This window comes from Poecilia latipinna, unplaced genomic scaffold (genome assembly GCF_001443285.1).
Source record: "Poecilia latipinna isolate Pla-1442-1.1 unplaced genomic scaffold, P_latipinna-1.0 Scaffold222, whole genome shotgun sequence".
In the NCBI taxonomy this organism is placed as follows: Eukaryota; Metazoa; Chordata; class Actinopteri; order Cyprinodontiformes; family Poeciliidae; genus Poecilia; species Poecilia latipinna.
Window position 1 is genome coordinate 618,108 of NW_015112838.1, and position 16,433 is coordinate 634,540.

A 16,433-nucleotide genomic window follows, 5' to 3' on the forward strand; every position below is an offset into this window, starting at 1 on the left:
GGAAATAAAAAACCTTGCACCAAACGCAATGAGATGATCCAACTTTAAAAGTCACATTGATGAGACGAGAAGGGATAAATTGTCTTTATTTCTGACTAAGTGAGTCATAACATGTAAAAAAAAAAGGAAAGGAAAACTACATATAAAACATAAAAATATAAATGTATGTATAGAAAATGATTTATCATTTTTGTCATAATACTGCCACCCAGTGGCTGGTTAAAGGAATTTCAGGCACATATCTATAAGTCCATTTGTTGAGGAGGAATGAAAAGCCCGCTCTGCTCAGGAGGTCTTCGCTCGTGTCGATGCTAGCGAGATGTTACCTGCTCAAAGGTCTTCTTCGGTGGTATGACATTACACATTTGACGAGGCCAAGGAAGCGGTCCCTGGAGACGAGTAGAAGTCACAGAAGCCCTCCTCAGACAGGTGACCGTACTCGTTGTTGTAGAAGGTCTGTCCCGTCAGCTGGCTGAAGAAGTTGGGACGGAGTCCGGAGCTGCCGCTGTTCGGACCCAGGGAGCAGTGGGAGGCCGTCAGCGGCTCCGTGCTGCTGGTGCTGCTCATTCGACTGGGGGGGAGACGGCAACAAAGGTCAGAGCTCGGATTTTACCCGCCTCTGTTTGTAACTGAGCAACGCAGCCTCCAGTTAGCAGAGTAGCATTAGAGTACCCAAAATTTGCTTTGAGAAAGAGTAGCACTGCTGCGACATATTTGGTAAAAAGGTCACTCAAGTACTATAAAGACACGGTAGTGGCACAATCATGCTGTGGGGAGATAAATTCAGACCAATCCTGGAACAAAATGTTTTAGAGGCGACAAAAAAAGACTGATGACTGCGGTGGAGTTTCATCTTCTAGCAGAACAATGAGACTTGGAGCTACTGCAGGATGATTTAGGTCAGGGGTCAGCAACCTTTTCCTTTCAAAAAGCCTCTTCTGCTACAAATCAGCTACAGAAAACTGTTTTGTACTACATCAGATGTTTCATTATGAAAGCTAACTGAAATGTATTTGTAAATGTGTTTTAGAAAAGACAAAACCACCACTTTGCAGAATGAGGTGAGCATTTTCCGCCTATATGAACATTGACAAAAATAGATAGCATATTCTGAAAGTAGTTACTTTTTGAAACTTGCTGAAAATATTAAAAGAGGATTTTGCACAAAAACTTGCAGAAACACTCCTAGAAAGAGCCCCTAACCCTCACAGATTAAATAGTATTTTAAATCTTGCTTGATCATTTACATTTAGGAAAGCTTTAAAGAGCTGCTAGAAAACTCAACAAACTTAGGTGCGATTGCGGCTTTTTGAGTGTCATTAAGAACCGAACACATCGTCTGTGTAACTTGCAGTAACCCGTTTTAGCTCTGAGAGCTAGGAACTGTCTTCAAGATCCTCTTTTACACTCTGGGTCCGGTATATGTCCTCATTTCTGCTCGGAGCTGATGTCATTTCTCAAATATTTTCTGAAAAGCGCTTCTCAAAACATGACTAAAAATGGGGCCCCGAGGTCTAAATGAGTCACACAGTCGTCTGCTTCCACATGTAGATTGAGAGCCTGTTGGTGCATATTTTCTCTGCAGAGCTGGTTTCGCTGCACATGAAACGGCGAGTGACTCCTCCGCCTCTTCCTGCCGAGGAACAATGTTTTCTCGTGTTGACATGTGGAAATGGCGAAATGGTGTCATTTGGGCGAGTGACGAGCGCACGCATCACCCCAAAACGTCAAACGCTGCCGCTAAACAGCCGCGTTCAAAACCCGTGTCGCGTTCCGCTTTCGGTGACGCCGAGCGCAGCTTTTGAGTGACGAACCTTTTCAACACGGCTCCCCGGTGGCTGTGCTCGATTCTCTCAAATTCCTCGGAGGCCAGAACCATCCCGCTGTCGGTCTGGTTGTCCTGGAGGAGGGAGGGGCGACATGTAAATTAGGTAGAGTTTTGGAAAGCGACGCCTTGCCGGTAATTGTCCGAGGAGAAAAATCCCCAAAGACCAAAATCGTTCAGAAATTTAAAAAAAAAAAAAAAAAGGTCATCAGTTGGTTTCAGTAAGTAAGAAGAGAATAAAAGAGCTTACCTGTGGAGGTTTCTGTGAGTTCATCCCCAGGGGCACATCGTCAAATGTCTTGACTCTGGGCTGGCATGTTTTAGACACGCAGCCGGCGAAGGGAACGCAGTTATAATACCTGGACGGGAAGCGGAGAAAAGCTCCTCGGGTTAAAACCGCGACATACGCAGATCAAACAAGACAAAAACAGTTTGTACTTGACGCCTAACAGAAGGTCAGCGACATTAGACTATATTATATTTTTTAAATATGAATTAAAGTGACAATGAATGTGCAATATTAGGGAGCATTTTGTGGGAACTCTATGATCGATGCTAGGTCATTTTTATACAGTAATGGTGTTCATTAAGTAAAAGATTTAATGTATTAATGTATGTCCAGTACGAGTTGGAAGTCGGTGCGCACATCTATTTCTTCCATCTCTCCATGATTTCATTTATTTAGCGAAAAGGCAAAAAATAGGTTATCAGATTTCTGCAAAATGTCGGCCGTTTTAAAAATACACCAGCGTACAAAATGGCTTTCACCCGAGAAAATCAGATTTTCTCTTTCACTTTTGTGACACCATTTGAGTCAGAAAAAGAAAAGACATGACCATTGCCACTGATTTAACTTCAGCAAAATAATGACCAGAAAAGGAAAAAAAAAGTAAGTAAAACCCAAAAGAATCTTATTGTATAGACCACATTTAATTTAATTCCCTCCAGATTATTTATATGACTCTGATTCATGGCAAATGTTGTCTCAAATGACTTTATAAGACAAACAGATCCAGTTTATTTACAGAAGTGAATCAATCCAGACATGTAGACAAATTCAAAGCCAGCTACATGTACTTCACTTCCAAGCTCAGTTAAAAAGGTTTTTTTATAAGGAGACACTTCGAGTGACTGACTGGTATGTGAGTAAAGTAAGTAAATTGTATGTATAAAGCAGCCTTCACAGTAAATAAAAAAACTAAAAAAAAGCAGATGCTTTCCAGTAAAAAATGTCCACATGGAACTAAAACACAAAAGAGAAATACGATACCAACCTGATTAATCTACCTGCTGACAGGTTGTTTAGGAGGCCTATCAGGATAAATTTGGATTTTTTTTTAATTTTTTTTTTGTCGAACCATCATAAGTAAAAATGTTTGGAATCTGCTATTTTCCACTTATAATATAACTGGAATTGTGTGTTTTCATCTGGAGAGACCAACTCTTTAGAATGGTTTGGTGTTAAACACAGGAAACATTTAGAAAAGTTGCTCTTCCCCACCGTTAAGTAAGGTGGATGATCTACGAAACTGTAACAAAGCTGAAACGTGCCGTCATTTGGTGTTTCGGTGCATGACCCAGCTGGTCGTGTGTGCAGGATGCATCGGTACCTTGTGGGCAGAGTGTTGCAGGCCATTCTCAGTTCCTCCTCTGACGCAGGACGAGATGAAGTCTGCGAGAAACCGTCATCTTCCGAGTTCTGCGAGTGGTTCAGGGGGACGTAATCCTTCCCGTCCTGAGGGGAAGGACAGGAACTTCAACACCGCGTTTCGTAATAACCAGCGGGCAAAAGGTTCTGGTTTGTTGCTGCAGATCCAGGAGAGCTTACAGGTAGACTGTTGTCCTGCAGCAGGTCTCCCAGGGTCTGAACCAGAGCAGGGAACGTTGGCCTCTCTTTAGGCTCGCCCTGCCAGCAGGCCAGCATGATGCCGTATCTGCCAGCAGAGGGCAGTACAGTCACAACAACAGCACATCACCTCCTATAACTTGGCAACACAAACTTAAATCCTGATTGATTTCCTTGGCGTGCCCGTCAGCTGGATGACACTTGGCTCCAGAAATTGGCTTGATAAATTAGAGGGATTCCAATTCATAAATCCTACTTGACGGGGAAAGAAAGCCCATTTCTCCTCTGCACGAGGAAGAAATATTTACATTTCAGGAGAGGCCGTCTCCGGTGCTCTCATTCTGACGCCATCTTTCAACCGTTTGCAGAAGTCTTCATCAATCTGCACCCCCGGGTACGGAGAAGCACCTGCGTGCACACAAAGGGGGAAGCCGGCGGCGCATTAATTAGCATGTCAAGAGACAAGCCCACTTCTGCAAGAGTTTGCGCTTTTTTTTTTTCTTTTTTTTTGATATGAATGAATAACAAACGACGGTCCTCGAGTGTGGTCCGACTCTGAGATTACCGAGTGAAAAGATTTCCCAGAGGAGGACTCCGAAGGACCACACGTCACTCTGGCTGGTGTACACTTTGTCGAAGATGCTCTCCGGGGCCATCCACTTCAGAGGCAGGCGAGCCTGAGAGGCCGCCGAGGCAGATGGAGCAACGACGGGAGCAAAAACACTCAAATGTAATCATCGTGTGGGTGGTTTAACGCAACAACACAAAGTATTTTCTCGTCCAGCTGCAGGAGGTAACGGCGCTCGGCGGGACAGACATACGTTGCCTTTCCTGACGTAATCGGGGTCTTTGTAAATGTCTCTGGCCAAGCCGAAGTCGCAGATCTTCACCACGTTGTTCTCTGACAGGAGAATGTTCCGGGCCGCCAGATCTCTGTGGATGCACTGCAGACACACACACACACACACACACACACACACGAGGTCATCAGTATTCTGCAGACAGGTGCATGGAAATGTTTCAGTGCATTGTCTCCCACCTTGTTTCTCCACTGAAGTGTGGGAATTTTTTATTTATTTTTTTTTATTTTTATCTAAGTAGGCAAAGAGAAATCTTCTTGTTTTTTTTTATAAATGCGGATGTGAGAGTGTGTGTTAGGTGTTTGGTTCCAGCTATTCAATTATATAAATTACATCCCAATTTAATTCAAAACCTGTGATTGTTAATGTGAAAATTAGTTGATTTAAAATTATCTAAAAAATGTCAGCCCATTTTTTTTATTATTTAATTTGCTGTTAATTATTGCTATAATTATTATTTATAGAAGAAATAATAATACTGTGTTATTGATTAATTGTAATTGTAGATGCATGGTTTAATCTTAACTTTAATCTTAGCTTTTTTTCTCAAAGTTTAGAATTTTTCTAAAAAATAAAAAAACAAAAAACAAACTGATCCTGTAACTTTGCGATCAAGTGACTGAATTTGTGCAAACTGAACCTCTGATTAGTACTTAAAATTTATTGGCTGGATTTCCTTAGATGGAAAACATTTTACAGATCATAACCTGAACTTTCCTGCATTGGTAAAGTTGGAACGAATTAGATTGATGCTTCCTGACTCTGCATATGATTTTATGTTGCTGATCCCTTTATGGGTGCTACACAAATAAACTGAATCAGTAACTGGCACTTTAACGACACCCTAAACTTATTTATTAATATTTCTTCAAAAGTCTAATGTGCAAAATCTGTCATTTAACTAGCAACTACATTTGATAGATAACTATATGGAATAAGTTGACACTTTGAGCTATAACTAGTAAATAGATGCCGTTTTTCCCTGTTCTTGTTAGTTCAGCTTCCTTTTTGGGCTACAACACACACACACATGATCTAATTTGTGCAAATTAGTTTTAATTAGGATTATTTTTTTCTATATTCCTCACTAAACTCCTGAGGTTTTGTAAAGAATTTGTCTTTTGGGAACAAAAGTGGAGGGAACTTTGAATTCTGATGCATTTAAAGGGAAAAGAAAAAAAACCCAGATTTTTCAGAATGTGACCTCTCAGTCATTGGTTAATAAATTGGTGTCTTATTTATCACAAGTTGAGCTCTGTGTCAAATGTACTTTGCTATTGGAACCATGACTTCTATCTTTAATTTTATTTGAATTTTCTTTGATATTGTCCTCATTGCTACAATTTTTATTTGAAGTTCATTTAAAAAGTTAAATCAATAACTACATAATTGGTTATTGAGCAGAAAAAATAAGCAGAATGGTCAATTCTTTCTTTGAGTGAGGGAACTGGATGAGCCACAGATGGTTTCAACCTGATCCATCTACTCCACACAGCCTCGTTTGCTCCTTTTTCCACAAAGTAACGGCGACATTAACCTTCCTGGAGGCCAGGAACTCCATCCCACGGGCCACCTGGAAGCTGTAGCATATCAAGTCCTCTATGGTCAGCGGGGTTTTCCACAGGTCCTCCACTGGAGAGAGAAAAGATCGTGGAGCTGCCTTTATTTGGAAACTATGAGTGGTGCGATTAATAACTCTGACGAGGCGAAGCTGACTCACTTTTCTCCGCCGCCTGGTTCTGATTGGACGCCTTGGATGATGTAACCCGAGGGCTGCTGAGCGGCGAGGAGGAAGCCGGAGGAGTCCGCCGAGCTCTTTGATCCGTCTGACCGGCTTCGATCATCCTCCTCATCTGGCTCTGGGTTTTTGGTGAGCGGTCCTAAATAGGACACAGATTGTTAATTCATCTCCCCAAAAAAAAAAAATCAATTCTGAAAGAGTTACATATGCTGGAGCAGATTGAAACTGTTAAAAAGAAAAAGAAAAGAGAATTGCATAAGGGAAAACAAAGCCTAGATGGAAATATTACACGGAGTAAATATAGCATGAAAAGCGGTTAAGCCACAATCAGAGCAGAAACGATTTTAGAAATGCCGAGAATGCTTCAGTGGCTGCTGCGCTCCGATACCCTGTAGGGGAGGAAGAACTCCCTCTTGGCTCGTAGGAAGTTGGAGAGATTCCCATATTTGCAGTACTCCACTATCACCATCAGTGGACCTGTTGATGGAGACGTTTGAAACATTACATACAGAATTGACTCAGATTTGACCTACAACTTCTGTGCGCATAATAATGAGACGAGTGAGCGTTTTGGCTATGCATAAATTTGATGCATATTTCATTTACTAGGATGTTTAGTTGATTTCAGCATACGAGGGGATGTATATTTATCTAAATGAATAATTCAGTAAACCAACAACTTACTATAGATCACAGTGTGCGTAATTATTAGGCATGACAGGAAAAAAAAATAAATCTAAATCAATGAAGATTAATTTAAAATCCAACCCTAAACCCACTGGCAAGTTTTAAAAGACACTTTCTTTAAACAGAGGCGCAGAAACAAGCCGGCACCTTTCGAGAAGTCCACAGGGCAACATTATGGTGCAGTTTCTTAAAGAGGAAATAGTAAATGAAAAAAGCCCCGACCTAAACCATGTTGAGGACTTATGGATTCTTAGAAACACAGTCCACCTCCCTGAACAGCGTCTGGGAGGATCTGGTTGCAGCTGCACAAAATAATTGATCAGCAGATCCAGGAACCGATGGACTCCGTGAAATCTTGTGATTGTTATTGGAAAGAAGAGCAGCTCCATTGCTTTTTATAATGTTAGATATTTGTAAAAATGTTTAATTTTACGGGCTTTAAAAAGTTAAATCAATAACCACATAATTGGTTATTGAGCAGAAAAAAAATATGCAGAACGGTAAATTCTTTCTTTGAGTGAGAGAACTGGATGAGCCACAGATGGTTTCAACCTGATCCATCTACTCCACACAGCCTGGAGGGTCCCCGCCGAGGCGAGTCATTGGACCCCCCGTGTTCAATTACTTTTATATGGTTAACCATATAAAAAGGCAGGATGGGAGCGTCTGGATGATAATTATTCACGCTAATAGCTGCATAATAACCGTGCACACGCACTCGCATATTCCCCGGTGAAAGGTTTAACATTTCAGATTGACAGAGCACACTGTTTGTGTTCAGTCATTATGTTAAACTTCAGAAATACAACTTGTCAAATAATGTGTAGAAAAAAAGCTGGATTTTTTTTTTTTCCTTTAGCATATTCAGACATTCTGCATCTTGAGTTTTTTTCACCGCCATCTTGAAATTATTTACTAGGCTGCTTTTGTTTAGGGTAAACATTTTCAGATGTACACCAATAATAATAATAATAATGTGCTCCACATGTCTTACTGATGTACAGGTTTAGGAAAGGGTTTTTGTTTTGTTTCTTGTTTTGGTTTATTGGTATAAAAAGTGGAATTAATGCCAACAACATCAAAAAGATATTCCTGAAATTAAGGCAGCGAAATCATTTCACTCGCATCATTTTACGACACATGTTTGGTCGTAGGCAAATTCAGTTTCAGGTTTTTAACATGCAACGTTTTAACTTTATGGTCAAGTTGTGAACTACTCTTTTTCGGCCCATTTCATGAATCCCAGTAAAATATGCTGCAGCCTTTGGCTGTAGTGAGATAAAATATGAATAACTTTGCAAGGCACTTCAAAACTACTGATGGGATGTGGTTTTTATACAAAAATAAAACATAAACAGGGTGATGTCAGGACTCACCGTTGGGTTTGGTGCAGGCTCCTAACAGGTTAACCACGTTCAGATGGTTACCGATGTGAATCAGGATCTTTAGCTCCGACATCAAAGCCTTGTGCTCACTGGCCGTGGCTCCGTCTGCAAAACGCGCACATTTACTCATTTCAGACGGCTGTGCTTTTTTTTTTCTCTTTGCGCTGCACCTCCATTTACACTTTCCTCCCGATGTTTCCGCGCGCTCTCGCAGTGGAAGCCTGAACAATTATTTTAACAAGCTCGCGGAGATTTTCTGCAGGTGCGGCTGATTAACACTTGGCTCTGAAATCTCCTTTTTGAAGCTGTTTACGGCTTCACACGTTTTTCTAATGCTTCTCCGGGAGCCCCTCTAAAAGCCGCGATCCAGGCACGGTTCAGACCAGCCCATATTTCTGGGGACGAGTAAAGTTTATGAGTAATCAGCCATAATTCACACGGAGTGGCTCCACTCTCAAGCCATGCTTCCTGTTTTTGTCTGAAACCCCCGAGTCCTTGCAGCTGTAGGTGAAGTCGTTGGAAGACAAAAGTGGATTAGGTGAGGGTTTATCTAGTGAACCACAACAGTTACATCCGAGCTGGAATCAAAGGCTTTCCACAAAGAGAAACATTATCGAATTTGTAGGTCTAAACGTTTCACCAAACCTAATTAACACACACATTGTACTTCAGTTCAACAGCTTAAATGTGCTTCCATTATTTGTGTATCAATGACTTACTACAGTGCACGATTCACAATTAAAAGCTTGTACATTTGGTTCACACTGAACCCAGAGTTTCACCTTTTAGCATCTTGACGGCCACCGTGTTTAAGCTGTTGCTCTTGCTGATGCCGTAGATCGACGCCTCCATCACTTTTCCAAAGGCGCCGTGGCCCAAAACCTTTCCTGTGTGTCATTGAAGCAGAGAGAAAAATGATGCTAGTTAAGGCAATAGTTGTGGCGGGACATTTTTGCAGAACAGACAAGGAGGAGGAATTATCATATCGATTGCAGCGTTTGGAAAAAAAACAACAACAAAAAACAACGTGTTGCCATAAGATTGTGTTGTGAAACAGATGCTTCTCCTTGGGGCGTTTTTAAAAAGCTCTTGTGGAAATGAACACATTTTGAACATTAGCACTCCACTTGGCAGCTCTCAGCACAGCTGGCTGTGATTTAAATGCATGCTGTTATGGATTCTGGAAATGGAAAAATAATTCTGCTTCTCCCATCTATTAACGCTCAGCCATCCCTGGGTACATCATCACACACACCCTTCCCTCCCACATGCCTTGTTAACCATCTATCCGTCCCTCTGTCCGACTTTTCCTTTCCCAAGCTGCTCACCCAGTCGGAGTCTGTCTCTGGAGATCTCCCACTGCGACGAGTCGTAGGGCAGGTACTCCGACTGCTCGTCCAGCGGCACCTCCCCAGGGTCCATTATGATTGACAGATAGCCTGTCTTTATGTCTGCTGGGTTAACCTGCAGCTCACAGAGGGACACGGTTCTTGTAAGGCAAGGAGGTCAGAGGTCAGGATGAACGTTGGACGGGAAGAATACAAGCTAAAAGATGTCACTTTGCATTTAGGTTTTTTGTTCTTTCTTTGTTTGACAGCATCAAGTAGTCCAACATTTAGCCGAGCAAGAAAAGACAGAAAGTGTCGACTTACAGCCAGAATGCTGTGGTTTCAAAAACGAGATTGTCTCACCGTTTAAAATGACTTAAAATTCTTCATGACAATACCTGGAAATGTTTGTAACAATGAGTCCAATGTCTTATAGAGCAGGTACGAGTCCAGTACAAAGGTAAAGTGTAATGCAGAGGGAAGGTAAAAACTTTTCCTAAGCTTAATGTTACAACATGAAAGAAAACATGTTTTTTGTTATACAAGAAAACCTCGGAGAGACAATGTGGGCTGTTGCTCATGCATGACGTCAAGCCGTTAGTCACTGTGACTGTTTATAGAGCATCACTGATGATTTATGTAATTATGGTTTAAGTCCACCGAGGGAATACCTGTTTGTATAACCAGCGCTGTGCTATTTCATTTACATAATTTCATTCTTTTTTTTAACTTTTTATGAGGTGACAAGAAAACATCAGATGATGATTCAATCATTTGTGATTTACTGATTATAACAGTTTGAACAGCAGCTTGATTTAGAGCAGACTATCTGCTGGTGAGATCGAAGATAGTTTACAACAAGGTCAAAAAGCTAAACCAATTATTGGATTTTGTGACCAAATAATAATGATCTGGCATTTACCATATTCTACAATTAATATGATCTGAGATCAAACGAATTGAAACAAGAGACTCCTCATTGCCATTACATATTAACAAATTACGACACCAAATAAAAAAATAAAATAAAAAAACATGTGAAAATAAACCAAAACTAGTGGTGAATTTGAGAGCCACTTTGGGCTGAACTCAGAGATACTATGAGTCTAACACATGCTCCAAACAAACTCCAGTCCACTTCTGGTGATATCAATCCAAAATTGAAAGAGAACTGAACATAAAACTGCAAACAGACTGACCAGGTCCAAACATTTCACAAAATGCTTCGAATGGGAAGACAAGACACGGTCAAACAGAAATGATGCAATCCATGGGCTCAGCCCACTTCCTCGTCCATCAAAAACCAGTATGCCAGTAAGGATGCCAGTCATTCCTCCTCCACTCCCACATCAACTCGTCCACCATCCAAATCTCCAGTCCTGCAGATACCAGCTTTCATGCAGCTCTCCCAACGTTCCAGCTTGGCATTTTAATGAAGCTTTGGAACTAAATTGGGCTATTAGAAGAAATAGATTTTGTTTCATGCTCATAATCGCTCCAATAAGGCTTTGTTTGCTTGAGTAGCTTTTTTGCCTTAAACCTTCTCTTTTTATTTACTCGGGTTATTTTGTCTGCTATTAAAATTAGATAAAAAACTGGAGAAAAGAGGGAAAATAAAACAAAACAGAGTAAATGTGTAAGGCGTTCTTTCTAACAATTCAGCCATGGACATTTAAAATACTAAATTTGTAGAATCTAAGATGGAGGTCCTTTGTGAATAATCTTTACTGTTTGAATGATGGACTTTAAACGGTTTGTAAATCACATTACAGCCCCTGCCTGATGGCACTTGCGAAAGGCCAGGACATTTTCTTCATCCAGTAACAGTAAAACACAGCACCCAATAAAATTGATGAAAACTAATTTGAATCTACTTTTTCACCCAGGGCCTTTCTTCTTGAATCGTGTGTCATAAAAAACTGCTTATGAACAGCAACAATTTAAAAAAGGACAAAAAAAAGACACAATAAAAAAGAAGAATATCTGAACGAAACACAGAGGGTGAAAAATGGCGGCGCCTGACCCGTTTCACGTTGCAGAAGATGAGGATGAGCAAAGCCCAGAAGAACACAGCGATGACTCCTGTCCCGATCAGGATGACTATCTCCACATTCGCCTTGTCGCTTGAACCTTTTCAAAAGGGGGGAGGGGGGGAGAAAAAAATTATTTACAATAACCTTCCTGCCTCCGTCCTTCCTCTGTGCCACCTACAGGGGGTGCTGTAGTACAAAGCATCTGCCCCCATCTCTCCGACATTAAATCTTATGCTGAAATCAGTGTGCTGAGCAGACTCCTTTCAGGTATTTGTGTTGGAAGCACTTCCAGCAATCCCATTAGATTATTCACCCTGCATACAAAATGCCCCAAAAGTCAATGACTTTAATTTGGTTGTGGAGAGCTGTTCATCGGAGTAAGAACAAAGCTTCAGCAGTGAAAGGTCTGAGAGTTGGAAAACCAGGCACGCTCCGTGTGTGAGGCAGGAGGTCAGGCGCAGCGGTGATTTCAGGCCTGAGTGCACCCGAGAGTTATCTGTGCATGTGTGTGTGTGTGTGTGTGTGTCTCACCGATGACCCTCACGGCGGCTGAGGAGTGGACGCAGCCTCGCTGGTTGCAGGCGGTGCAGGTGTAAAGTCCAGCATCCTCCTCTGTGACCCGCTGGATACTCAGCGTGCGGTTCGAATCATGCAGCTGGATCCCTGTGGGGTAAATGGAGAACGATTCGTGGGCCTCGCTTGCACATTCTGCGGAAAACGGCTTCGCTGCCACTCTCTCGCCCCTCGCAGGATTTTTCTTGATTTATAAAGATTCTTGTCAGAGGTCTGGACTTCCGAGCAGAAGCTCTCATTTATTATTCCATCAACCTACACGTCTTAGGAGCCTGTCAGAGCAAACTCGGAAAATTAGCTGTCACTCAATCCTGTGCTGACCCACTCACCTTTTTATGAGAGATTCTTAGAGTGAAAGTAAATATGAAATTAAAATTCTGTCTAATCCGGTTTCTTGAAATTGTATTCTTACATGCAGTGTTGCTGTTTAGTCATAAACGCATGGTAGGTGAGAAATGAAGATAAAGAAATGCGTACTCTTCAAGTGGAAGAAAAATATTTTTCCAAGTTGTTTTTTGTTTGTTTGTTTTTCCGAGTAAAAATGTGAAAAGTGTGGCTTGGATGCTAACTCGGCTCTCCCGGGGTCAATACTTTGATTGAACCCTTTTACCAAAAACAAAATCTTTGCATACAAACTCTTCAGTCGTAGCTCTGGTTCATGGCTTAGGGTTGTTGCTTCAACTCTTTTCCTTACCCTGTATTTAACTCCGTCCTTCTTCCCCATCAACATTTCCTGCGCCCACCTTTTGTTGTCATAGAGATGGTTTGTTTACCTTTCACCACACAGTATTTTGAATGTAGAGTAAGTTTAATGTCATCTGATCGGACCATCTTCTTGTTTTCTTGTTTGGGTTTGACTTGCCAGGTGAGCTGGTGGCTCTGCTGGATGTGGGTAAATTTGCTCACCTGACATTTGGTGGAGGGGCTGGTTGTCTTTGAACCAGGACAGGCGGGGCAGTGGTCTGCCCTCCACGTCGCACTCCATCCGCAGAGACTCGGTTACGTTCACCGTCTGGTTGCTGAGGCTGCGCTTGTACCGAGGCGCCTCCAGGGCTGCGAAGGTAAACGGAGAGATGCACGATCGCAACTAGAGGTTAGATTTATGGTCCGAGCCCAAGGCTCGACAACCTGACATTTGGGCAGAAACGGGCCAGAATTATTTGCTTGACGGTCGGCTCCGGTCAGGGTCAAGCATCTGAGGCACGTTAGATAAGTGTGCAAAACATACAGGGCAGAGAAAACCAAACCAGAATGCACAATGTCGAGTTGTGTTAATCTCCTTGTAATTGCATAAACAGAGGAGTAGCTGGCCTACAGTTTTTCTACTGTGTTTTCTGTCAGCACATATCTGTTCCATGAAAACACCAGGTGCTCCCTGTGTCAAGCGTGGATGTGGGTACCTAGGTGCGTGGGCATTAGTGAGTAGGTATAATTGCGTGCCTCCGGCATTTAAATACCAGCTTCTCACTGCTATGACCCTTGTGTAAGCCCCAATGCTGAGAGCTGAACCTGAAGCAGCTCCAGTTAGGCTGAATCATTCCTGCTGTTGTGTGCATCTCTGTGTTTGTCGCTTTTCTTGCTCACCTTTGACGGAGATGTATCGAAACAGGCACTGTTTCTCCTCGCCGCGTCTTCCCTGAGCTTTGCACACATAGTGTCCCTCGTCCTGCAGCCGCACGGACTCCATGGTGAAGTCCAGGACCCAACTGTTGGAGTGCGGCTGGAAGGACGGCTCGGCCGGCAGGGGCTCGGCGTAGTGGTGCACGCTGCCACAGTCCAGCCCCTGGGGCTTGCCCTGCTGGTCCTGCAGAGCCTGGGGGTTAAGGCGGAACCACTGCAGCTGATCGTAGGTGTAGTTGTCGGCGCTGCAGGACAGAGATACTTTGTCCTGCTCCAGGGGATTCTCAGAAGGACGAACATCCACACTGAAACCTTCAGGAATGGCTTCAAGGTAGAGAGACACGGGGGGCAGTGAGAGGTTTGCAATATCCATTTATGGAAAGAGTTGCCTGTAAAGCCAAGCCATCTGAATTGCAACAATACATAAAAAGGGCTTACAGAAGGTTTTCCAGTGGCTCGTAGCCACAGAACGCAGATGAAATGGTCTTTGTTTGGAGTATCTCAATAAAATGGTGCAGTGGAATGTAATTTGGGATGCTCACAGTGGAGGCTCACCTTGTTCTGGGAAGTTTTATTAAGACGATTTCTTTGGCATTAACGTGTTACAGGTTATAACGTGCACAGAGCCCTCCAAAGGTACTAGTAACTTTTAATATCTCGCAGTGACAAACATCAGTGCCTCAACACGAGGTACTGCATAATTTGTGAAGCTAAAAGATGCAAAGAATTAAAATACATGATTTTCAAAATGGATTGGACAAAATTGATTTAAAGCAGGATGTACAGTTATGAAAGGTTATAAAATAATAATTTCATCAAACCAACTGATTGTGTGCTTGTGTGTGAGAGACACCAAAACCCAGTATACTCACTGGTCACATAAAAGTAGATGGGGAACTCATCTTTGCCCACTTTGTTTCCAGCAGAGCACTTATAGATGGCGGAGACGCTGGCGTTGCGTATCTGAATCCTGCTCACGATCTATTAGGAGAGAAAAACGGAGTGAAGAGTTGGATTTATGCTGAGGAAGAGTGCAAATTTAAAAAGGAAGTGATGTGATGTGATCTGGATTTAGACCAGGTTTATCGCTGACTGGCCAAAAAAACTAGCAAACCAAATTTGGTGTGATTGAAAGAAATAGGATGTTTATATGTGTGAGCATGAGTATGCATTATTGTGGCCATTTCCTTTAATAGCAGTGGTGTCTAAACGTGCAGGCGTGTGTATGTGCGACACACACACACACACACGTCTGGATGTGTGTTTATAACAACTCCTAACGGAAGTCTGCAAAGGAAGTCTGTTCTAAATATTTCTACAGTGGAAATGGCTCTTGACTGGTAAGCTATTCTGTTTTGGAGCTCAGAAATCTGGACACTTGAGTAAAATAGCAAAACGATTAGTGTTATTTATAGGTTTTTAATCAAATCTCAACATGCAATGTATTTTTCTTAAGTACAGAAACATAGCAGCCTTACATCCCTAAGGAATTTGAATAAAAAGCAAATATAAAAAGTTGTGATGAACCTTCTCTTGATTATCCACCACTTCAACAGATGTTTCAGCAGGTTCAACGTCATTCACTGTGTTTTCTGAGTAAATGTCCTGCCAGTTCTGACAGTCTGCCGTCCTGTCGCTCCCGCTCTTCCTGTCTCGCTGCACTCTGGAGGGAAGCACACACACACCTCATGACATCTCCTCCTATTATGTGCAGCAGAGAGAAACCAGTTGGCAAGAATTCAGAAACATCAAACTACATCATGGACTTTAAAATAGGACTTTTTGTTCCTCCCCTCTTGCCCAAGTTGGACTTTCAAGTTATCCTACAAATCAATTATCGCAGGTCTCCTAGCAACTAATGGAAAAAACCATTTGTATCGTGGCGATCCACAGTGTGAACATCGTAGCAGAGCTAATGAAACATGAAATGGAATATTTTAGCTTTCTTGCCCAAAGGCAACGTTAATGTATTAGAAGAAGGTAATGGGATTACGTTTCACTTTATTGCCTAAATAATCATCAAAAATTCAAAGGCCACCTAAACATTTCTAATGACTTAAGAAATCAGTGCTATCATTAGGACGTTATAATATGAACTTCCCTTATCGTCAATATATTGGCACTCTCAACATAAAAGTACTGTAATTAGATCATCATACTTTCCTACATACAGACCCAGATGGGTGTATAAAAGTACCTTAAAGTACCTTGAACAGTACTCAGTTCAAGGTACTTCAATGTATAAGTAGGGGTGAAAGTAGGCAGTACATTCAGGTACCGAGTACCCCTAAAAGATTTAGCAGGGGTACGCAGTACCTGCAAGAGAGAGGAGTGGCTGTCTGCTGTAAAGAATCAATGGGTGCATGTGCAGCCACTAATTAGGTCTCATGGCATCTCAACATGTCAACTTTGCAGCAAGTGGGGAAATGCAGCTTTATTTTGTAGCAATGCAAGAGCTACACAGCTTTTATCGCTTCGCAAAAATTTTTATCAGCACAGAAACTCCAAAGCACACAAAGACGAAATTGTGTATAT

The 16,433-nt window shown here is 42.1% G+C and overlaps 1 protein-coding gene across 1 annotated transcript in view; it reads right to left on the bottom strand.

The window, feature by feature from the left end:
- Positions 1–59: 59 nt before the first annotated feature.
- Positions 60–16,433, bottom strand: part of flt4 (fms related receptor tyrosine kinase 4) — a 57,336-nt gene continuing 40,962 nt past the window's right edge. Inside the window, exons 11-30 of the mRNA XM_015031897.1 lie at positions 15,426–15,561; positions 14,771–14,879; positions 13,863–14,222; positions 13,185–13,331; positions 12,237–12,368; positions 11,696–11,802; positions 9,673–9,808; positions 9,127–9,231; positions 8,336–8,449; positions 6,661–6,749; positions 6,252–6,411; positions 6,069–6,163; positions 4,493–4,615; positions 4,237–4,348; positions 3,980–4,079; positions 3,654–3,759; positions 3,436–3,560; positions 2,076–2,184; positions 1,815–1,900; positions 60–571 (exon numbers count right to left, since the gene is read on the bottom strand). Coding sequence (XP_014887383.1) covers positions 358–571; positions 1,815–1,900; positions 2,076–2,184; positions 3,436–3,560; positions 3,654–3,759; positions 3,980–4,079; positions 4,237–4,348; positions 4,493–4,615; positions 6,069–6,163; positions 6,252–6,411; positions 6,661–6,749; positions 8,336–8,449; positions 9,127–9,231; positions 9,673–9,808; positions 11,696–11,802; positions 12,237–12,368; positions 13,185–13,331; positions 13,863–14,222; positions 14,771–14,879; positions 15,426–15,561 — 2,665 coding nt within the window. The 3' untranslated portion in view covers positions 60–357. The remainder of the gene's footprint in view (positions 572–1,814; positions 1,901–2,075; positions 2,185–3,435; positions 3,561–3,653; positions 3,760–3,979; positions 4,080–4,236; positions 4,349–4,492; positions 4,616–6,068; positions 6,164–6,251; positions 6,412–6,660; positions 6,750–8,335; positions 8,450–9,126; positions 9,232–9,672; positions 9,809–11,695; positions 11,803–12,236; positions 12,369–13,184; positions 13,332–13,862; positions 14,223–14,770; positions 14,880–15,425; positions 15,562–16,433) is intronic.